At 48.0% G+C, this 22,854-nt stretch overlaps 1 protein-coding gene across 5 annotated transcripts in view; it reads left to right on the top strand.

Moving 5' to 3' along the window:
• The window catches only part of SUGCT (succinyl-CoA:glutarate-CoA transferase), a 488,805-nt gene that overhangs the window by 168,418 nt on the left and 297,533 nt on the right, over positions 1 to 22,854 (top strand). For 4 of the 5 annotated variants that reach the window (XM_007500632.2, XM_056804130.1, XM_056804128.1 and 1 more), the window contains exon 11: positions 633 to 735. In XM_007500632.2, the coding sequence (XP_007500694.2) occupies positions 633 to 735 (103 nt within the window). Of the gene's footprint in view, positions 1 to 632; positions 736 to 4,938; positions 6,388 to 22,854 lie in introns of those variants that run through there. The other variant, XM_056804126.1, reaches the window with a different exon arrangement.

Genomic DNA, 22,854 nt, shown 5'->3' with positions numbered 1-22,854 from the left:
GGAAAGTTATGAACAAAAGCCTGGGGACTCAGTAACCCCTTGTATTCGTTAGAGAGGAAGCAGGGGGGTCCCGGGTAAAGTCCTGGGGATGCAGTTTGTCTCTCATCTCTGACCCTGGTTTCATTATTTCTGAAACGGCAATAACAGCAACAACAACAGCATCGATAATGTTGTGAAGATTCAGTGAGGCGATGTGTCCAAAGTTTTGTCAAACTTCAAGCTTCTATACGAGTGAACTAGAATTCTGTGAATAGGGGCGATCTCCCCAGCAGAAGGTAGCGGGGACTATTGGTCTAGTCTTTGGGTCTCTTCCCAGCATGTGGCCCAGGGCTTTGCCCTTAGCAGGAGCTTCGTATCCAAACATTTGTGGAATTGGTTTCCCATGTCATTTACATGTCCGTAAGGAATGGGCCTGCCATCGTGTGGCATCTGCCTGGGATGGGGAAATCCTTAAAAATATAGCAAAACAACAAGGGGAGGGTGGACGAAGGGAGCCCCCTCAAAGGAGGGAGCTACCGGCCCCTGCTCCCAGGCGAGTCATTCTTGCTTGCCCCTGTACCTTGCACTGGTGCTAGCAGTCTTGGGAATGGGAAACTGAGAATCCTGTCTCTTAATTGCTTGTTTGTTCCTAGGTTTGCAGAGGAAATGACCCGCACCTGGCTCAGTCGATTCGAAGGCAGTGGGATCCCATATGGCCCAATCAACAGCATGCAGGAAGTGTTTGCTGAGCCTCAGGTTTGTTTGTTGCCATGAGCCTTTGGATTAAGGTCTGAGATAGGCTTGGGGAGAACAATCGCTTCTCCTTTCTTTTTCCTCTTTCAAAATGAAAACTGGTAGAAATGAGTCATGGCCACTGAATTGGCTGATGCGGAGATCATGGCGGTTGAGGCAAGGCCAGACGGAGAATGGCCTGGAATGGGTGAGAACATGAGGAGAATTTCCTGCTTTGCTCCAGGGTCCAGTGCATTGGGCTCGGCAGTTGTGGACAACAGACAGTGATTCAGAGGCCGAATTTTCTACCTCTGGTCCCCAGAGTTGTCTCTGGCAGATAGTTCTTGTTGCTTGAACTCTGTGGGCCTGAGCTGAGAATGGTGCTGCTCCTGATCATGGCGTCACACGAGTGCCGTCAAGCATGGGCTATAACTCCATTATTTTACGGGCAGACATCTACCCTGGGGCATTGATTAACTGTAATTCAGTAGGAGTGCTTCATTGACTAGGAATGAGCTTTCTATTGATCATTGGTTCCTGGGGAGAGAGAGATACATACGATCCCTCAAACTTCAGTCCAAGGTGCTCCGGGCACAATCTCCACTTTGTAATGATTCTCATCAGTTTTCTCCCCTCTCGATGGCCAAGTCCTTTGTGGGTGCATTGGGGGAGCCTCACAAAGCCAGGCGAGGCGCGCCTTGTTTCTGGTTCTTCTAAATTCTCTGGAAACTTTGAGTACGGATCGTTGGAACATGATGTCATTTCCCAGTGTCTGGGGTGGGGGTTGTTGATGCGACTTCTGTTGTGCGACCGTGGATTTTATTTAAATGAACTCATGATAATGGGACTGACCTGTTGGAGAGGATTTATTGTCCGGTGCTGGCTGGACTCTTCTTTGATTATCTGAAAATATGTTATTCATTCCCAAACTCTGAGGTGGGATCTATTTTCCCACTTCCTGACTTTCCCAAGGGCCGTGCTTTGGTTTTCAGCAGTTCTGTGGAAGTGAGTTTTATCCATTCATTTATTTTTTACTGTTATTTCCTATTTTGCTCAGTTGTCGGAGATGAGGTGTTTCTGAGTCCCCTGAATCTGTAGCCAGGCAGAAGGTCCGGAACTCTTCCTGGCATTGACTGATGAAGGAAAACAGTGAGCAAAGTTTGATTTTGCTCTGGTGGTTCAAGCCAGTAACTCCTCTCAAACGGATCCAGTTGCCAGCCAACCACCGAGCCCATTCGCGGGCAGTTATTTTTGATGTGAGTGCCGGAGCTTGGAGCTGTGGGGCCCTTCTGGGAGGTGGCATGGAAGCCGAGTCTTCAGCAAAGTCAGGGAAGTCGGGTCCAAGGTGATGCCGAAGAGCCATCTGGAGGCGAGAGGCAGCAGGAGGGTGGCAAGGAGGAGCCAGGAGCCATCACAGAGCATCACAGAGCGGGAGGAGGGAAATGGGGCTGACTGCCCAGAAGGGTACCCAGGTGCGGAGTCATGAAGGGCTCGGGGGTCCCGAGTTAAGGAACTCGACCTATCTGAGCTTCCAAAATGAGAACTCGCTAGAGCCTGCTGGAGCAAGGATTGCATCAATCAACTCATCCTGGCATAAGAGGTTGTCAGCAGATCGTTATTGATTGGCTGATCGAATGAGCTCAAAGCAGGGGCATGCACACTCATAAAAGCAGTAGTAGTAGGCCAGAGCCCCGGGCCACCCGCCACAGTCATTTTGCTGTTGGTGGCTGGTTGTTTCAGCCGCCTCTGAGTCTTTGCAAACCTTTTTGAGGGTTTTCTCGGCAGAGATACTGCAGCGGTTGGCTATTTCCTTCTCCAACTCATTTTACAGATGAGGAAACTGAGACCAAGAGCGTGCAATGCTGGCTCATGGTCACAGAGCCAGGAAGTGTCTCAGGCCAGGTCTGAACGTCTCCTCCCTCCCTGCTCCGCCACCACTTTGCACAGGGTTAGTTGAGACAATGGATGCACATGCTGGAGGACCAGACACACTGGAGCCCTCCCAACCTCTCACCCTTCTGCTAAGTAGGATTTGTGCCCAAGAGATCACGTGATTTCAGATGGGTTCACCATCCGAGACCCCGGGAACTCGCATTCATCCTCTGCCCTGTCACTGTTCACCTCCGGCCCCCGGTCTGCGCTCACGGGGGACCTCTGCAAGCTGCCGGCTCGGACAGGAGTCCGCTGAGCCCTCCGCGGGACTGAAGAGGAGGAGGGGAGCTGCAGAGGCCGTGCTGGGGTGTGGATGCCCCAGGCCGGAAGCAGAGGGCCTGGCTTCTAGTCCATCCTTCTCTGGAGCCGCCTGAGGTCATGGGGGGGACTGAAGTGGGGACTTGGGTGTCAGGAGATGAAGCATCAGGAAAGGAGGAAAAGAGGGAGGCCGCTGGATAAACCCCCTGGGCCCAGGCAGCCATGAACAACTGCTGCAAGACCGAGAAGTGACCGGGTGGGCGATGAGGCCGGGGATGCTCAGGATTCCCAAGAAAGCGGGGGACAAAAGCAGGAGCACCCTCTCTCTCCCTTCTCCCCCCTCCCCTCCTCTCCCTCCCCTCTCCCCCCTTCCCTTCCCCTCCCTCCCCTTCCGCCTCCGCTGGGCCCAGTGTCCTCCTGTTGCCTGGTGATGCTTCTGGTCTAATGAGCTGGCCGGCGGAGGCCGCTTTCCCCCAAGCTCTTCTTGCCTAGAATATGTTCTTTTCACCGGGCTGCAGTGCAGCGCATGAAGGAATTCTTGCCGAGCTTTGATCACGTGGGTTCCGTGACCTCAGTGCGTGCTCCTGAGCGGACTCCTGGGAAGGAAGGGGCGGAGCACAAAGGAGAAGGGCGTGGGGAGGGGGCGCGGCGGGGGCGGGGAGCAGCGCTCCCTTCTTTGCAGCGGGACAGACGCCTTCATTCCGCTTCCCTCCAGAGATGGGGGGCCAAGTGAGGTACAACCTGACGGGCCGAGGTTCAGGGCCGAGAGTCGCGGGGGATTTCAGAGCGCCTTTGCGGGCCCCACACGGGGAAGATGGCGGGGGGTGACGCCTCAGCGCTGCTCTGTGCCCAGGAGGCCCCACCTTCCTGGTATGTGCTGGATAAGGAGGCCACCGAGGCGGGGAGGCCGCAGACCTCATCTCGGTATCTGGGTTGGCCACAGAGCCCCGCGCCGCCTTTCAGCGTCTCCCTGCCAGCCCGGAGGTTCCCAGCACATCCGGTTTTTGGACTGTCTGTATTGAAGGGTCCATCCACTAATAAGCCTTTGTTAAGGACCTCCGTCTTCTAGGCCCTCTGCTCAGTGCTGGGAATAGCAAGGCCAAAGGAGAGGCCGGGCCTCCCGTCCTGTTAGAATGGGGGGGGGGGCGGGGCACGGAAGAGAAGCCTCGATGACTTTCAGGTTTCCCTGTAATCCTGCCTATTTTACTATTTTACTTCACTGGAGGCCCAAAGAGTCTCGGCTTCAGAAAAGGAACAAAGCAGAGAATTCTGTTCTCAAAGCAGCCAGGATGGAGGAGCCAGAGCCGGGCTGGGTGTCCGTGTAAAGCCCTTCCCTTGGGTTCAAAAGATCCGCTTCGCACGGTGCCAGCGGGGATGGGGAGTGTGTTTGGCAGTCCCAGACCTTGGAGGCTCCAAGGGAAGCGGAGGGATCATGGCTAGGAGAAGTAGCACTAAGCCCGGGGAAGGGTCTCGTGGCCGAGCGGAGCTAGTTTTCATTGAAGAGCCGGGAGCTAGGCTGCAGAAGGGCGCACTGGAGGGTTCTTCCAGGATGTGATGAGGCCAAGCTCTCAGGCTGGAAGGTTTATGTGTAAATGAGGCACAAAATGTCCAAGTATCATCTTTGGTCACTTACGTGGCCAATGTGGCCTTGGGGAAAATGAGTGTTGGCCTGGCTGACAGCTCCAAGGTTCCTTGCGGCTTGGGTCCTAGGGCAACTTTTGCTCTGCAAACGGTGCATCCCGACCTTGGAGCGGATGCAGATTTTTAAAAATCTGAACGTTTCAACGACTGAGTTATATTAAAGAAGGAGAACACCTCTCGCCTCCCACGTTTGTTGGGTCTTTTGGAAAATGCTTTTAAATACCAGATGAAGGACTTCAAGTTAATGAACAAAGACAGTTTAAGATCCCCATAACAGCTGCAGATATTCCAAATGTTGTAGAAAATTTGTCCTCAGCCCTCACAAGAGCTTCCCCCCCTTTTAAATAGCATTTGTAAATTGGAGGGATAAAGCTGTCCCTTGTCTTCTGTTCACAGAGGAAGAAGAGGCTCGTGGGCACGTCCATCTTCCAGAAGTTTTGTAATTGAGCAATTTTGAGATTCTTGGTGACCTGAGACCACCTGAGGATTCCACTTGGAAAGACATTTATTTAAAATAAAAGGCAAACCCTCATTCATCAACACAGGCTGGCTACACTTACGCAATTTATCGATTCACCGTGAGGGAGCGTTCCTGGAATATGGTCAGATTAAAAAACTCTCTTTCTTCACAGAAACTCTGTTTCCTCCAGAGTCAGGCAAACAGAAACAAGCAGAACTGTTAGCTCGACTTGGGGAGGCTTCGTTTTGGGGAACTGTCCCCTCTTTCCCAGCACAAACGCAAGCAGAGATAGTTATAGTTTATTTTTAAAAGGAAACATCACTGTCTGAAGATTTGAAGTTGGAAGTCCCCCAAAGGGTGACCAATGTAGCCAACCATGGTGTCTGGGAAGCGGCGGCCCCATTACCAGCCTAGACTTGTGAAAGAGAAGTGGCACCAAGGGACCTCCAGAGAGACACGGGACCAGAAAAGGTGGAGAGCAGGCTGGAAAGTCAAAGTGAGCCGTAACTGCTCTACAGGCCGTTTAGTTCATTGGCCTCGTGTGAAGAAAAGGAAAGAAAGTCTTCTAGTACATTGGAAGCCACAAGCAAGTGGAGCACAGAATGTGGGGTATAATTTGGGTCGTTGTAGGGAGTTTCCAGCCACTGAGATCACAACTTCATTAAAGTATTATTATTATTATTATTATTATTATTATTATTATTGGCATCGGCCAGGTTCCAGTCATTTTTCTACCACTTTCTCCAACTTTTCCCATTGGCACCTGGCAGGAATAGAGTGGTAAGAGAGTGGAGAAAAGCACCTTATTCTTTGTGTGTGTTGACTGACAACTCGTTCTTACTGAAATGAATGGACATGTGTGGATGGACTCGGCAACAAGAGTCCTTTTCAGTCATCAATCAGAATTATTGTTTTGGATCGATATTTTATTTTTTTCTAATGATAGATACCACTGATCATGTTAAGGAAAGCTCCATTTGTGCCTGTGCTTTCCAGTGTTTTTAAAATGGAAACAAGTGTTGTATTTGGTCAAAAGCCTTTTATGCATCTATTGATAAGGTCAGTGATGTTGACAGTTTTCCTAATATTGAACCAGCCCTGCATACTTAGTATAAATGCCACCTAGTCATAGTACATGATCTCTGTGATATATTGCTGGAATCTCCTTGCTATATTTTATTTAAAATTTTTGTATCAATATTCATTAGGGAAATTGGTCTGTTATTTTCTTTCTCATTTTTTGCTCTTCCTTGTTTAGATATCAACAGAATATGTGTTCTGTAAAAGGAATTTTGGTAGACTCCTTCTTTGCCAGTTTTCCCAAATAGTTTATATAGTATTGGAAATAATTGTTTATTAAATGTTTATTAGACTTCACTCATGAATCCATTTAGCCCAGAGGATTCTTTTTTCAGTAGCTTGCTTATGGCTTATTCAATTTTTTTTCTGAGATAGAATTATTTAAGTATTCAAATTTTCTCTTCTATTAACTTTTGTTATTTATATTTAAAAATATTCATTCATTTCACTTAGATTGTTAGTTTTTTTTGGCATGTTGGGAAAAATAACTCCTAATAATTGTTTTAATTTTATTTTCATTGGTAAAGAATTCATCCTTTTTATTTTCAATAATTTGGTTAAAAAATCAAATTAACCAATGGTTTATCTATTTTATTATTTTTTAATAAAACCAGTTCCTAGTTTTTATTATTTCAATAGTTTTCTTATTTTCAATTTTATCATTCCTTTTATTTCTAGGATTTTGAAATTTGTGTTTATTTGGAGATGTACAATTTATTCTTTTTCTATTTTATTTAAGCTGCATGCCCAATTCATTGATCTACTCTTTCTCTATTTTACTGGTGTAACATTTAGAGATATAATTTCCTCTAAGTACAACTTAGGCTATATCCTATAAATTTTGGTATATTGTTTCATTGCTATCATTCTCTTCAATGAATTTTTTGATTTTCTATAATTTGTTTCTTGACCCACTCATTTGTTAGGATTATCTTATTTGGTTTCTAATTAATTTTTAATCTGTGTTCCCACGGCCCTTTACTAAATTTCATTTTTACTGCATTAGAGTCTGAAAAGGATGCACTTAATATTTCTGGCTTTCAACATTTGGTTGGGAGGGTTTTATGCCCTAATACAGAGTCAATTTTTGTGTAGTTGCCATGTAATACTCAGAAAAAGTATATTCTCGTCTATTTCCATTTTCTTCAAGGGGAATACACCTAATGTTTCTAAAATTCTATTCATCTCTTTAAAGTCTTTCTTGCTTATTTTGTGATTAGATTTATCTAGCTCTGAGAAAGAAAAGTTGATTACCACCCCACCCCACCCCCACCCCCACTCCCCTGGGACTATTTTTACTATTTCCTCCAAAACTCATTTAATTCTTCATTTGGGAATTTGTATTCTATGTCATTTGGGCATATATGTTTGATATTGACATTACTTCATTTTCTATGCTAGTAAAATGTAGTTTCCCTGATTAACTCTTTTAATTAAGAACTATTTTTTGTAGTTTCCCTGCTTAACTCTTTTAATTTAGAACTATTTTTGCTTTTACTTTGTCTGAGACCATGACTGTTACTCACGCCTCTTTTACCATAGCTGAAACATAATAGATTCTATTCCACTATGGAAAGGAGACAGAGTCTCAAGAAGGGAATTCTCACATCTCAACCAGCAAATACTTCAATAAGGAGGAAAAGTAGACATCAAAAGATGGATGGATAGATGGATAGATAGGTAGATGGATGGATGGAGGAATGGACAAAGAAAATGTGTTGGCCAACTAAAATTTTAAGACACACACAGATGATAAAAACAAGGGCTGAGACTGTTTTATGTGGATTCATTCTAAATGCCTTAATAATAAATTAGTTCTTTGGAGTCACAAATATCATCTTCCCATATAGGAATGGAAACATTTTAACCTCATTGAATCTCTCATGATTTTGTTTTCCTAAACCTTTTTATGCTTGAGTCATGTTTGAAAGTCAAATTTTCAATTCAATTCTTATCTTTTCATCAGAATTGATTTAAAGTCCTCTGTTTCACTAAATATTTCCATTTTCCCACATGAAGGATTATACAATTTTTCTGGGCAGTGATTCTTGGTTGTGATCTTTTTTTTACTTTCTGGAATTTCATATTCCAAGCCCCCTGTTTCTTTCATGTAGAAACTGCTAAATTTTATTTTATGTTGACTGTGGCTCCATGATATTTGAATTATTTCTTTCTAGTTGCATGCAGTATTTTTCCCCCTTGATCTGGGAGCTCTGTAATTTGGCTATAATATTCCTGAGCTTTCATTTTGGGATTTTTTTTCAGGAGGAGGTTAGGTGGATTATTTCAATTTCTTTTTTTACCTTCTGGTTCTTGAATGTCAAGGCAGTTTTTTTTTCTACCTCAAGGAGTCATTAGCTTCCCATTGTCCAATTCTATTATTTAAGAAATTATTTTCTTCATTTTGTACCTCCTCCATTTTTCCAATTCTACTTTTTTAAAGGAATTCTTTTTTTTCAGGGAGTTTTCTATTTAACCAGTTCTTTTTAAGCAGCAATTCTGTCCAGTGCATTGTTGTGTCTCTTTGATCATTGGTCTATTTTGTATTTTTAAGACATTATTTTCTTTAAAGTATTTTTATGTGTCCTTTACCAAATTATTAACTCTTTTTCATTATTTTCTTTCATTTCTTTTCCCAATTTTTCCTTTTCTCTTATTTGATTTTTTATATCCTTTTTGAGCATTTTCCAAAATTCTTTGAAATTTTGCATGTAGCTGTTTTCACTTAATTGTCTTCTTCTGAGTTTGTGTTTTGATTTTCCTTTTCACCTTAGTAATTTTCTATGGTCAGTTTTTTTTTAATTTATTGTTTGCTCATCTTTCCAGCCTATTTCTTGACTTTTAATTTTTTTTGTTAAAATTAGACACTACTCTTGATGTGTCCCAAATTTCAGGGTTTTTGTTCTGTTCTTTTCAGAGCAGTCATAGAGGTCTATGAGTTTTCAGTTCTTCCCCAAAGTGGTAGTGTAAAGACAGTGTGTTTGCTACTCTCCTGTCCTCTGCTTTGGCCTGTGAGAAACTAAAAGGACCCCTTTGTCCTGTTAATATTCCTCCTCACCCTGGAACTGAGACCTTCAACAAAGTATGGGTGATATAACAGAGTTCTTCATCCAGTATCAGTGAAGGGTCTCTTGTAATCTCCTTCTGATCAGTTATCTGATCCCTTTAGTGTCTGGGTTGAGGGCTGTAGACGTTGCTGCTACTGCTGACAATTCAGTTACTTCCAAGAACTTCTGTTTACATATTGGGGTGTGAACTGAGCCAAGTGCCTTCCACTCTCATCCCTGTGAAACAGACCTTTCCTGTTAACTGTCTAAGTTGTCTTTGGGTGGGAAATTGTTTTACTCCCATCCTTTTATTGCTTATGCCACCCTAGAATTTTTTTGGAGGCATTATTTTAAAATTGTTTGGAGGGAAATTTAAGTGAGCTCTCAGGAGTCCCTGCCTTTACTCCACATCTGTGTTTTGATTGCTCAATATCATCAGTGTTTCCTATTGTAGAGAAAGAACTCTAGACATGGAGCCCGATTCCTTTATTCAATCTCTTAGTAAGTATTTATTAAATGCCTGCTATTTGCCAGGTATTGTGTTAGCTTTGGGGGTACAAAGACAAAAAAACTGAGGTTTTTCTCATCCTTACTCTGGTACTAAGTAGCTTTCAAGGAACCTTGAATAAGTCTCTTAAGGTTCTTGAGGCACACTGGGTTTGGTGGATGGGTAAGCAGGTAGAGGAGACTTCAGTATGAGAATGGTTCCTGAGCCTGACCTTGAAGTTAGGAAGAAAGCCAACCTAGGAAATGGAATGTTTAACTGGAGAGGCTGTGAGAGCTTGAGACGCTGGGCTTTTATGGTTATTTTTAGCAGTTTCTTGTTTCTTTTGCTGAGACCTAACAATGGTTAATCACTGGACCCACTGCACCAGGAAGTGGGAGAGGAGAAAAGCAAAATAGGCCAAATGAGCAAAGAGACACAGGAATCCACCAGATAGAAGAGCTCCTAAAAAAGAACTGGCTAAATGGAAAAAAGAGGTACAAACATTCCCTCAAGAAAAGAACTCCTTGACTCTGACACTTGGTCACTAGGACGCTATGACAACATCTCTTAAGCTGTTTTGTTTTCTGATCTGTACAATGTGACTAATAATACCTGTAACACCCAGATTGCAGCTTGTTTTGAGGATTTAATGAGGCTGTCTAAACCCTAAAGTCTTATATGAATGTCATCTGTCATTGTTATGGAACATAGAGGTACCATTTAGAGATGGAAGGGACTTTATTTTTTTCCCATTTGAATTAGTTTATTTAGTCAATTTAGAACATTATTCCTTGGCTATAATAAACACATTATTTCCACCTCCCTCCCCTCCACTTACCCTTCCCGCAGCCAACACGCAATTTCATTGGGTATTACATGTGTCCTTGATCAGAACCTATTTCCATGTGGTTGTTTGCACTAGGAAATTCATTTCGAGTCTACATCCCCAATCTTATCCCTTTGATCCATATATTCAAGCAGTTATTTTTCTTTGGTGTTTTTACTCCCACAGTGTTTCCTCTGAATGTGGATAGTGTTCTTTCTCATACATCCCTCCAGGTTGTTCAGGATCACTGCATTGCCACTAATGGAGAAGTCCATTACAATTGATTGTACCACAGTGTATCAGTCTCTGTGTACAATGTTCTCCTGGTTCTGCTCCTCTCACTCCGCATCAATTCCTGGAGGTTGTTCCAGTCTCCATGGAATTCCTCCACTTTATTATTCCTTTTTGCACAATAGTATTCCATCACCAACATACACCACAATTTGTTCAGCCATTCCCCAATTGAAGGGCATCCCCTCATTTTCCAATTTTTGGCCACCACAAAGAGCGCAGCTATGAATATTTTTGTACAAGTCTTTTTCCTTATTATCTCTTTGGGGTTCAAACCCAGAAGTGCTATGGCTGGATCAAAGGGCAGACAGTCTTTTATCGCCCTTTGGGCATAGCTCCAAATTGCCCTCCAGAATGGTTGGATCAATTCACAACTCCACCAGCAGTGCATTAATGTCCCAACTTTGCCCCATCCCCTCCAGCATTCATTAATTTCTGTTGCTGTCATGTTAGCCAATCTTCTAGGTATGAGATGATACCTTAGAGTTGTTTTGATTTGCATCTCTCTGATTATAAGAGATTTGGAACACTTTTCCATATGCTTATTAATAGTTTTGATTTCTTTATCTGAAAATTGCCTGTTCATGTCCCTTGCCCATTTATCAATTGGAGAATGGCTTGATTTTTTGTACAATTGGTTTAGCTCTTTATAAATCTGAGTAATTAGACCTTTGTCAGAGGTTTTTGTTATAAAGATTGTTTCCCAATTTGTTGCTTCCCTTCTAATTTTGGATGCATTAGTTTTGTTGGTACAAAAACTTTTTAATTTAATGTAATCAAAATTATTTCTTTTACATTTTGTGATTCTTTCTAGCTCTTGTTTGGTTTTAAAGTCTTTCCTTTCCCAAAGATCTGACACTTATACTATTCTGTGTTCACCGAATTTACTTATAATTTCCTTCTTTATATTCAAGTCATTCACCCATTCTGAGTTTATCTTGGTGTAGGGTGTGAGATGTTGATCCAAACCTAATCTCTCCCATACCATCTTCCAATTTTCCCAGCAGTTTTTATCAAATAGTGGGCATTGGTCCCAAAAATTGGGATCTTTGGGCTTATCATAGACTGTCTTGCTGTGGTCATTTACCCCAAGTCTATTCCACTGATCCTCCTTTCTGTCTCTTAGCCAGTACCAAATTGTTTTGATGACAATTGCTTTATAGTATAGTTTGAGATCTGGGACGGCAAGTCCTCCTTCCTTTGCATTTTTTTTTCATGATTTCCCTGGACATCCTTGATCTTTTTGTTCTTCCAAATGAACTTTGTTATTTTTTTCTAATTCAGTAAAAAAGTATTTTTGTAGTTCAATGGGTATGGCACTAAATGAGTAAATTAATTTGGGTAGGATTGTCATTTTTATTATGTTAGCTCATCCCACTCGTGAGCAATCAATGTTTTTCCAAGTTTTAATTGTGTGGAGAGTGTTTTGTAGTTGTGTTCATATAGTTCCTGTGTTTGTCTCAGCAGATAGATTCCTAAGTATTTTCTATTGTCTAGGGTGATGTTAAATGGGATTTCTCTTTCTAATTCTTGCTGCTGAGCTGTGTTGGAGATATATAGAAATGCTGATGACTTATGCGGGTTTATTTTGTATCCTGCAACTTTGCTAAAGTTGTTGATTATTTTGACTAGCTTTTTGGTCGATTCTCTAGGATTGGAAGGGACTTTAGGGATCAATACAATTCACAATGTTCTCACTGAAGAGATAGGAAACAGAGGTCAGTTATATTAGGATGGCTGGGAAAGCCCCCATAGTCTTAGCCTGCATTAAGAGAGAGAGGTAGGGTCTTCCTGCACTCAGCCCTGCTTAGAACCACTTCCTCATCTATAAATGAGGGGGATGGACTAGAGAGCCTTTGAGGGCCCATCTAGTTTCAAAACTGGATTCTGTTGTACAGAATTATATTGCTAAGTTGAGAGCAAAAGGAAAGAAATAATATCACAGTGTCAGGACATCAAATCACAAGACCTGAGTTCTATGCTCTGCTTCTTAGCTGTGTGATTATAGACAGACTGCTTTGGCTTCATGAAAGGCTCTTTCAGCAACCGAGGTACTTGCCCAAAGTCACACAGAGGAGGCAGTGACAGGGTCCTCCTAGTATCTCTGGAGTCTCAGTCTTTGGCTTTATAGACATTATTCTTATGGATTCTTCTCCATCTTGTGTGTTTTTATCAGCTGGATGTGTCTTAGAATTTTAGTTCACCAGTGCATTTTCTTTGTTCATTCCTCCATCCATCCATCTACCCATCCATCCATCCATCCATCCATTCGTCTATTCATCCATCCAGTCATCCATCCATCTTTTGACGTCTCCTTTTTCTCCTTACTGAAGTAATTGCTGCTTGAGATGTGAGAAGACCCTTCCTGAGACTCTGTCTCCTTTCCATAGTGGTTTCAGCCTAGAGGGTTTTGGCTGTGGATACAGTTATTGGATCCTCCCTGTGTATTCTGTATATTCTTTGAAGTCTCTCCTTAGCAGTTAATGGGAAAGGGAATTAAGTCAAAATATGTTCCTGCACTGAGCAGAGGGCTTTTTTCTTGATGTCATTGTAACTATAAGTAAAGCGACTCCATGTCTTCTCAACACAGCATTTGGGTGATGATCATTTTTACAGGGATTTCATTGGGGAACATAGTCTCTAGTCTATTAACCTACTGTTTTACTTGAGTGCACCCTGATGAGATTCCCAGGTGCTATGTAGTCATATGCCCTTCCAATGGGTTGAAGAGTATGTGGAAAAATCCCTTTCCCAGGCTGATCCCAGGGGATTCCCATTGGGAAATGGCCCAGGCTGTAGGACTCCTTCCTGCTTTACTATTTCAGTCTTTGAGATATTTGACAGAAACTCTCCAATCAGTCATTTAGTCAATACCTGATGTGTGCTGGACCTTACTTATGTAACAGGGTGGAGATATCAAGATAAAGGATAAAACAGTGACTCCTCTGAAGAGATGTGCACTGCGGATAGATAGTCCAGAGACTGAGCTCAAGCTTACCGGCCCTTAGGCCCACTTTAATCCTGCAGCATCTTTACAACAAAAAAGTAGCTGGAGATGAAGATGACAGTTGTGGAGATTGGATTTAGCTATCTCCTGATTGTAACAATGAAGACACTTAGCTCTTCCTTTATTGTGAAGATCAAATTGTAATCCCCTGATTGTAACAATGAAGATACTTAGCTCTTCCTTTATTGTGAATATTAAATTTTAATCCCCTGATTGTAACAATGAAGGTACTTAGCTCTTCCTTTATTGGGAAGATTGAATTGTAATCCACAATCTATTTTTAGGTTTTAATCCCCAAAAGGTGGTAACTCAATATTTGAAGTATATCTACCCATTTTAGCTACAAAAAGGTGTTAAGTAATTACAAAAGGTGAACTAACCAAAAAAGGTGTTAAGTAACCCAAAAGGTATAATCTAACCAAAGAAGGTGAGAACTAAAGAGTGGGCAGTCCTGGAGAAAAGTGTCTGCTCTGATTGGTAGACATGAAATTTAGGGGAGGTGACACAAGAGAAAAAGATTTTTTAAAAGAGGATCAGAGGCCAGAAGAATATATTAGATTCGAGGAGATGGAAGGACTCTGACTTGGCGTTGGACTGGAGGAACTGGTCCCCTGGAGGAACTCATGCAGGAGTCCTCAGATTGCTTTTCCTTTTAGATGGTCACCGTTGGTGAGTGAAAAACTGACTTAGTGACCCTGCCTTTTCTACGAGACTTTTTCCCCCTGGCTGTGGCTTAGAAATTCTAACTGATATCAGAAGAAGCCAGAGATCTCTCTCTCCCCTTTTCTCTCTTCCTTAATATCTTCCCTCTATTGTAAATAAACTACCATAAATTCCATTTACTTTAATAATTCATTTTGGGATTTAGAAATTAAATCCATGGTGACCACCTATATAAATATTCAGAGTCCAACCTCAATTAAATTTAACATAGGATTGATGAACTTCTATACCAATACAAAAGGATTTGAACCTAGTGTAAGACTTGAAGTTGTAGCACTTGACATGTGTTAAGACACAGGACTCCTTGTACCACATTTCTTGTGAAATACTTTCTATGAAAGTACCTAACAATTGACTAGTCTGGCTCCCCTATCCCTGGGAAAGGATGAAATTTCAGACCAGGAAATGACACTTCCTTTTTGACCAAAAATCTAGTCCTTGTTTTTTCTCTTTTATATTATGGCAACTTCCTGTAGTCCAGAATTAAAATGGGCAAATACAACATTACTGCATTTTTTTCCCCTACAGATTTGTAGGACAGAAATTTACTTTAATTGGACCCTAATAACAAAGGCCTGTTATGAATTTATTCTTTTAATTCAGAAATTTTATATACATCATTTTTGATATTTTGATTCTGATTTTGATTTTTTATTTCTCTCAAAAGCTAATTTCTTCCTTTATTTTCTTTTATGTTTTTTCTTTTGATAAATTGACTCATACACCTATAACTCAACTATTTTGAGGAAGGTACTTAGCTCTTCCTTTATTGGGAAGATGAGCTTAGTACCTTCATTGTTACAATCAGGGGATTACAATTTAATCTTCACAATAAAGGAAGAGCTAAGTGTTTTCATTGTTGCAATCAGGCGATAGCTAAATCCAATCTCCACAATCGACCCTTGGAAACTTTTAGGATGTTGGCATTTTTAGATGATCTCCCCTGAGCCTGCCACCCTGGGAGGCGAGAAGAGGAGGCACTTTTCTCCCCATTTTAGAGGTGAGTGAATTGAAGCACAAATAGGTGAAATGACTAACCTAGGATAATGACAACAAGAGCAGTTGCTAGCACGAATGTCATGCTCCAGAGTTTGCCAAGTGCTCCACAAATAGGAACCTGCCAGAGGGAGGTGTCATGATTATCCCCATTCCAGAGACGGACAGAGGTGAAGTGACTTGCTCAGGGTCACAGAGCTATTAAGTGCCTGAGGTGGGATTTGAGCTTCGATCTGCCTGTGGGATGGGTCCGTAGCCCCCCCATCGGCCTACACATCACCGAGCTCCCGAGGGTCCGGATCCAGCGTTCCTGCCCCCCCACCACACTGAATCGGCATCATGGAAGCATCCTGTCACTAGCAGAGGGCCGGGAAGCTGTCCCCCAAAAGGCTGCCTGGGGCCTTCGTCTGGGAGGGTCAAGGACTTTATCTGAGCCTTCCCCGGTCCTGGGCCTCTGGTGCCCGATGCCCATTTGGGGAAACTTAGTGGTTTCCTCAGGCCACGTGAGCTTTGGACGTGGATTGACTTCTGTCCAGGCGTGCTTTGGCTCCGCGCGAGGGGGGAGGGAGGAGGACGGCCCGGACCCCTCTGGCCTGGAAGCCTGTGCTTTGGTGTGGACCTCAGCCTGAAAGAAAAGGCCTGCGCTCTGCATTCATCCCAGAAGCAGACGCTGTCCGGTCAGGAGCCCCCCTCTTGGCTGCACACCACGATCCCTGCTCTGCTGTTTTCTCCGCAGCGGCCGCTCAGCAGGTGACAGCCTTCATTAGTGCTCTGCCTTTGAATCTTCCCAGGGACAGCCGAGCCTACCTCCCTCTGTTAGTCTAGGGCTCTGCCCGTTCCCTGGGGGGGCCCTGCCTGCTCCCCCCCCCCCATGGCCTGGGCTAGAGGCAAACAGGCCGGGCGTCCTCCCAGCAGCGCAGGGAAGCTTAGCCCGCTCGGGCCTCTCCCGGCATTCTTCTGCTCTCCGGATCTCAACATTCCTCCCAGGCGCTGCCAACAGCGCGTGATTAGTTAGCGTTTGAGGCTCTTTGTCAAATCAAAGGCAGCAACTGTGCGAAGGGGATGTGTGGCGCCCCCCCCCGCAGGGTGGTTTATAAAAAGCGGGGCAGATGGACGGCTCTCCGAGCGCCGTGGCACAGGCTCTTCCGACGGCTCCCAATTTGGCAGCGGCGCCTCCTCCGCGACGCCGCTCTGCACGCAGACGGGCCGTCCCTTCCCGCCTCCCGTTTCCGATGACTGATGGGAGCGTAAACAGCAGCGAGCGGGAGCATGTGGGGAGCGTTAATTTCTGCGTGCCGCGCCTGGGAGGGCGTGTGGAGAGGGGACGCCGCTGTCACAACCGCGCGGCGGGGGGAGGCGTGAGGGCCTCTGCGTGGAGCCACTCCGCCGGGCGGCCCCGGAGCCCGCTCAGCCTCCCGGTGTTCAGCCGTGACTCAGACGGGGGCCTCCAGCATCCTGCCATGGCAAACCGACGGTTCTGGCAGCGCAGCCGAGGAGCGGAATCCTTCCGGGGCCTTGGAGGGGCCCGTTGGGCCGAGGGGGGCAAGGCGAGGGCTGGAAGAGGGGAGGTCTGGGACGAGCCATTTCCCATCCCTGAGCCTCCTCTCCTCAGAGGAGGAACGAGGGAGTTAGACCGGGTGACTTCCTAAGTCTCTTTTAGGGCTAACCTCAACTAGAATCCTGGCTCGCCCCTCCTTGAAGATTTGCAGAGAGGCCCCCCGATTCTCATTCGACCCTCACAACAACGCTGTGAGGCCCCTTCGGCCATTGTCTTTATTTTACCACCCAGAAACGGAGTCTGAAACAGTCCGAGGGACTTGCCCAGGGTCACCCAGCTAGCACGTCTGAAGCAGGATTTGAACTCGGGTCTTCCTGACTCCAGGTGATGCACTAGATAAGAGTCCCGGGTTTGGAGTCAGGAAGACCCGAGTTCAAATCTAGCTTCAGAGAATGACTGGCTCTGTTGGCCCCAGAAAAGTCATTTAAACTCTGCTTGGTTCCGCTTTCTCCGCTGTACGATGGGCAGAAGAGCACCTCCCTGAAGGGTGGTTGCGAGGTGGAGATCCCTCCTGTACGGGGCTCAGCCCAGAGACGTGCTCCCTCCCGCCGTGACGGCCTCGTGTGGCTGGCTCGGCCACTGAAGCCCTTGAGAAATGGCGAGGCCGTCTTAAAGGCAGCGAAGCGCTGGACACCGGCGTCCTCTTCCTCATAAGCCCCGAGTCGGGCCGCCTCTCTGCCGGGCCCGAGCTGAGCGCCCCCCTCCCTTCCGCAGAGCCCTCCCGTCTTGGTCCCCGGCTCAGAGGGCGTCAGCGGAGGCTCCCGGAGGTCCAGGGACTTGCCCAGGGCCACTCACACAGGTGGACGAGCGGAGGTCCCGTCCAGCCCCTCCTCAGGCCCTCCTACCACTTTGCACTCCTTATCTTTCTGGATCCCGACTTGGCCTTTCCAAGTAGATTTTCCATCGCAAGAGAGCTCTTTTCTGGCCCTTCCGTCCTGCTCTCCCCTAGATCCCGCCGGCGGCGCACTGGCGGATGGACGCCTGGCCCTCGTCTCATCCCGCGCCGCCCTCTGGAGTTCCCGGGCGACCATGGCCAGGAGGCCGCTCGGCCTCTGGAGCTTTCCTTGCCAGGGCGGGCCTGGCATCGGGTGGCTGGGCACTGTGGGGGGAGCTTGGAAATGTGGCCCGGAGGCCCCATGGGGTTGGTGTGTGAAGCCAGCGTTTGTGCCCAAAGGGGAGGCGTTTAGCCGCAGAACAAAAGGCGAACCCAAAGCCACGGAGTTTCAGGGAACGCTCAGCAAACCAGTATTGGCGACCACTAGAGAATTCATCAGCTTTTCCCCTTATGCCATGCGGCTTCTGTCTGTTCTTTGAGGGTTGGAGACAAGAGCCCTTAAATGCTAGTGGACCCGCCTTCTCATGGGGGGGGAGCCTGGGCCTCGCCCCCCAGCCAGCTGACTTTATTTACGTATTTGTTATGCCTTCTTCCCATCAGTCACCTTAGGGCGGCGTGGCTCCGTGTTCCGGACCCACCGCTGCCCGCTCTGTCTCTTACTCTGACGAACCATCAGCTTTGAGGCTCGAATGTGGCTGGACAGAGGAGTGGAGGCTTCTCGGTCCGCTTGGATAGGGGGCGGCGGGTGGGTCAATTCTCAGAGTAGGCAGGGCTTGGCCTGGCAGAAGACCCTGCCTTGACGGCAGGCCGATTCCGGGCTTTCCAGACAGTGCTCGTTAGGGTTGGGGTCTTGTATAGCGACGAGCTCTCCCGCTCTCCCCTTCCTGTCCAAACGTTCCTCAAAATGAACCCGGCGCTTGGCCAGAGGGCCCTTCACCCAGGGCCTGGGACTGACCGTGGAGGAGGAAAGAGGAGTGCCGTCCGCCATCCTGCCACGCACGCCAGGCCGCTTGTGCCGAGGGAGGACGGGGGAGTTCGGGGAGAAGGCGACGAGCCTGCTCCGGCAGGCAGACACGCTGGCAAGGGAAGGTTTCAGTTCTCTGAACATCTGCTCGAACCCTCTTTGGGCCCGAAGCAGAGCAGCTCCCCAAGGCTTGGCCGGCCTTGAAGTGCATTTCACGGGCGGAAGGGATAGACGGGGCGACTTTGAGCACCGCCCGGCAAGGACCAGCAGGTTGCCGAGGGGAGCCCTGGGGCCCGTTTGTGAATTCTCGGAATTCCTGGGGGAGAAGAGGAGGAAGTCAGGCCCGGATGGGGGAGGCGAGATTTCGGAGGGGGGATGGGCAGGCTCCCCGGCCTCTAGTTCTCCAGGGAGACGGACGGCCTCCAAAAATGACAAATCTGCTGCCGAGAAGGCGGCCGGCGTGTACCCAAGGGGAGCTCGGTGCACAGGAAGGTAGGGGACAAAGCCTGCTGGATGGAGGAGCCTCCGAGGCAGCGGCAGGGAGTGGGGCCTCGGAGAGGACGTGCCTAAACACGGGCCTTTGGGCTTTGGCGGGGGAAAGGGCAGGCCCAGAGGTGGCCGGGCCTGCTCCCTTGGGCGGGCGGACGGCGATGACGGGGAAGGTGACGCCTCCGCACGGACTGCGGCCCACCCACGGACTAACCAATAGTCGTCTCCGGCCAGGGAGGCACCGGGGCAGGCGGCCGCCCTCCTAGGTGGCATGCGAGCCCCGCGACGGCGGTACCTTGTGGCGGGGCTGGGGGCCAGGGAAGGGCTCTTGGGGTCCACAGGGCGACGTTAGCTGCTTCTAGAGGGTCAGTCCGTGGCACTGAGTGGATCAGTGGATGGTGGCTCCTCGCCTGGAACGCGAGTGTAGGCAGAGATCAGGCACTGACTAGCTTGGGAGGTCCGGCAGGAGTGCCCTTAGGGTGCCGCGGACAGGCCGTCGGAGGTTGTCCTGGCAGCACTGCCTCGGGGGGCCCATGTGAGGGGGGACCCCGACAGAGAGGGGCCTTCCCAGTGGGAAGACCGTGAGTACGCAGTCCAGAGACGCTCTGAGGCCCGGCCGCTCTGGAGCCCCGGTCTGGGATGTGCCCCGGAGCTCCTTTGAGAGGGAAGGCCAGAGAGGCGGCCCGTGGAGAGGCGCTGTGGAGGCCCTGCGGCCGGGGAGAGAGGGCCGGGTCAGCCCCACCTCCGACCCCTGTTAGCACTCCCGGAGGGAATCCCCATCCTGTTCAACACCAGACCTTCGGTTGGTTCCCAAAGAGCCCTTCTCCAGCCAAAGGAGCGCCATGGATGAAGCCTCGTGTTCTGGCTCTTGTGCTCCTCCCTCAGGCCCAGGCTAGGAAACGGTCATCCCTCACCGTAAGCAGTGACAAATGGGACCGTGCCTGAAGGCCCCCCACCCCAACTACTGCAGACAGCTTGTGGTTACCGCGCTCGGAGTGCGTGATTCATTGTGAAACTGGCTATAAGATCTGCCTTTTAGAAGATGGAAGCGGATCAGCCTGGGAGCTCCGTCTTCCTTTGAGGATATTCAATTTAATATCATTCAAACGACCAAGAAATCATTCTTCCAGTCAACCAGAATCTAAACAGGAAGCTACCAGATAGGAATAATTTGTGTATCCAGAAGGAGACTCGGCCTTTTGTAATAGCCCATTAGAAAGGTAGGAAAGCTGGGGTTAATTCTAAACCGTTTAATTATATTATAAGCCAGGGAAGAGAGTTGTTCCCCCCTCCCCCCGTTGTTTGAAAATAAGGTATATTCCTTCTTCTTTCTCCAACTCCACATCCTGTCGTAAATTACCGTGAGTTATTTGTGTTAAATGGATTTCCTTAATGGACCTCAACACCGTGAATGGGCAGGAGCAGTGCTGTGTGGTGGGGGTTTTAAAGCACTAATTAGATTATTTGTCATGCTTTTTACTACTTTTTCCTTATCGGAGAAAATCATCAGTGGGGAAATCTAAGGAACAGTAACTGAGCTAAGCTTGGGGAGCGATCCCCACAAGTCCTCTCTCCCCACCCAGTCTGCTCAACATTACCACCAAGGCTCGAGCCCTGCCCAAAGGAAGGCGCCCTTTGGAGGGAAATGGACCCAAACCCTCTCTGGCGCCCTTGAGAAGAAGACCGTCTTCTCGCCGGCGTCCGTGGTTCAGAAAGATCTTGAAGTATGGCGGAGGGACCAGGAGGACATGGACGGCAGCAGGCCTGAAGGCCGTGGCCTGCGGGGACGGCTCCAAAGAAGTGGGAGTGTTTAGCCTGGACCAGGTGGCCCGGGATGGCTTTGTTCAGGCTCTGAAGGGTTGCTAAGCCGACGAGGGATGCAGCGGGCTCCGTGTGGCCCCAGAGGCAGGTCCAAGGGCCCTGGCAGTGGGAAGGGACGCGATTTAGGACATCGTGAAGGAAAATTGGAATGAAGAACGTCATCAACAGACTTCAGATGACCAAGAAGAAGGTTTGGGGCTCATCTACAGACCCGCAAACAGTGGGTGGCTCCAGGGCTGGGAGAGGAAGACCCGCCTGGAAGAAAGGAGGAAAGTCCCCCAGGATGATCCACGTTGATGTCATCAAGGCAGGGAGCCGGCCCAGTATTCACAGATCCCTTGGGGCAGCTCGCTGTGAAGGTCCTTGGTGTGGTCCCTGTTGTCTCTTGGAGCTCACTGGCGGCCCTCTCCCTGGAGCCTTCTCCACATGGAGTGGCCGCTGGACAGAGGCTCGTCGAGGGGAAATTGAACTGAAAAGGAGCAAGCCTGAGTTCAGCTCTCGTCCCGTGGCCCTGCCCGAGCTCTGCCTTCCTTATGCCACGGCGCCCTCCCAACATCCTGCTAGAGGAGCCCGCCAGGGTGCACGGAGGGCCCTGCTCGGCCAGCACTTGGCAGACTGGTCCAATCGCAGCCAAGAAGCCACAGAGGACAGCCGCGCGGCCTGCGAGGGCCTGAGCCCACGGCCCTGTGGCAGCTCTGCGGCACGAGGCCAAACCCTGAAGATGGCGACAAGGTTCATGACCGCCGTGGGCAGCACCAAAGCCGGACGTTCGGATGCCTTCCAGTGGCGGCCCTCCGAAGCCCGGGATTCTGGAGGCTGGGCTCGGGGATGGCCCAGGCCGGCAGACGGGCCCCAGGGCTCCGTGGGTCGTGCTTGGGGCCGCCATCTTGTTCTGGGACTTGGGAGCCAGGATTGGTCTGGGGGAGCCCGTCGCTCCTGCGAGGAATGTTGGGCCAGGCCGTGGGCGTGCTTTCCCGTTTAAGCTGTGAGATATCGCCATGGGGACGGCCTTAAAGATGGCAGTGATGACAATCCCATCTCCAGACGACTTGGTGGGTCTTCGTGACCTTGTTTGGGGCTCTCTTGGCCGAGATTCCAGAGGGCTTCGCTTTCTCCAGCTCGTTTTACAGATGAGGACGCAGAAGTGAACAGGCTCAAGGGGTGTGTTCGGGGTCAGTCACCAGTAAGGGTCTCGGGCCAGATTTGAACTCGGGTCATCCCGACTCTAGGCCAAGGGTGGTATCTCCTGTGCCGCCTCGTCCTCTGTCAAACAAAGCATTTTACATCTGATTAATGACCTATGAAAGTGGCACCATTTTTTATGCCCGATTCCTTTTTTTTAACCTTTTATCCATACCACGTATTGTTTCCAAGGTAGAAAAGGTAAGGGCTAGGCTATGGAGATTAAGTGACTTGTGTAGGGTCACTCAGCTAGGACCTGTCTGAGGCCAAATTTGAACTCGGGACCTTTCGTCTCCAGGCCCGGCTCTCAATCTACAGTCACTCCAAGCTCTAATTCTATACTCCAACGAGCCCGGCCTCCTTGGGCCTCAGTTTCCTCAGCTGTAAAATGAAGGCATTGGCATCTCTGAAGTCCCTTCCAGCTCAGGATCCCATGAGGCATCCCGGCCGATGCCCTGCTGACCTCCAATACGACTGATAGGAGGAGCCCGTCCGGATGAGGACGGGGTCTCCCGGCTCGGCTTTCGGCGTCGCCTTCTCTCTCCT

This window comes from Monodelphis domestica, chromosome 7 (genome assembly GCF_027887165.1).
Source record: "Monodelphis domestica isolate mMonDom1 chromosome 7, mMonDom1.pri, whole genome shotgun sequence".
NCBI lineage: Eukaryota > Metazoa > Chordata > Mammalia > Didelphimorphia > Didelphidae > Monodelphis > Monodelphis domestica.
The sequence above is the reverse complement of the archived record's forward strand: the minus strand, read 5'-3'. Positions and strand labels throughout refer to the sequence as shown.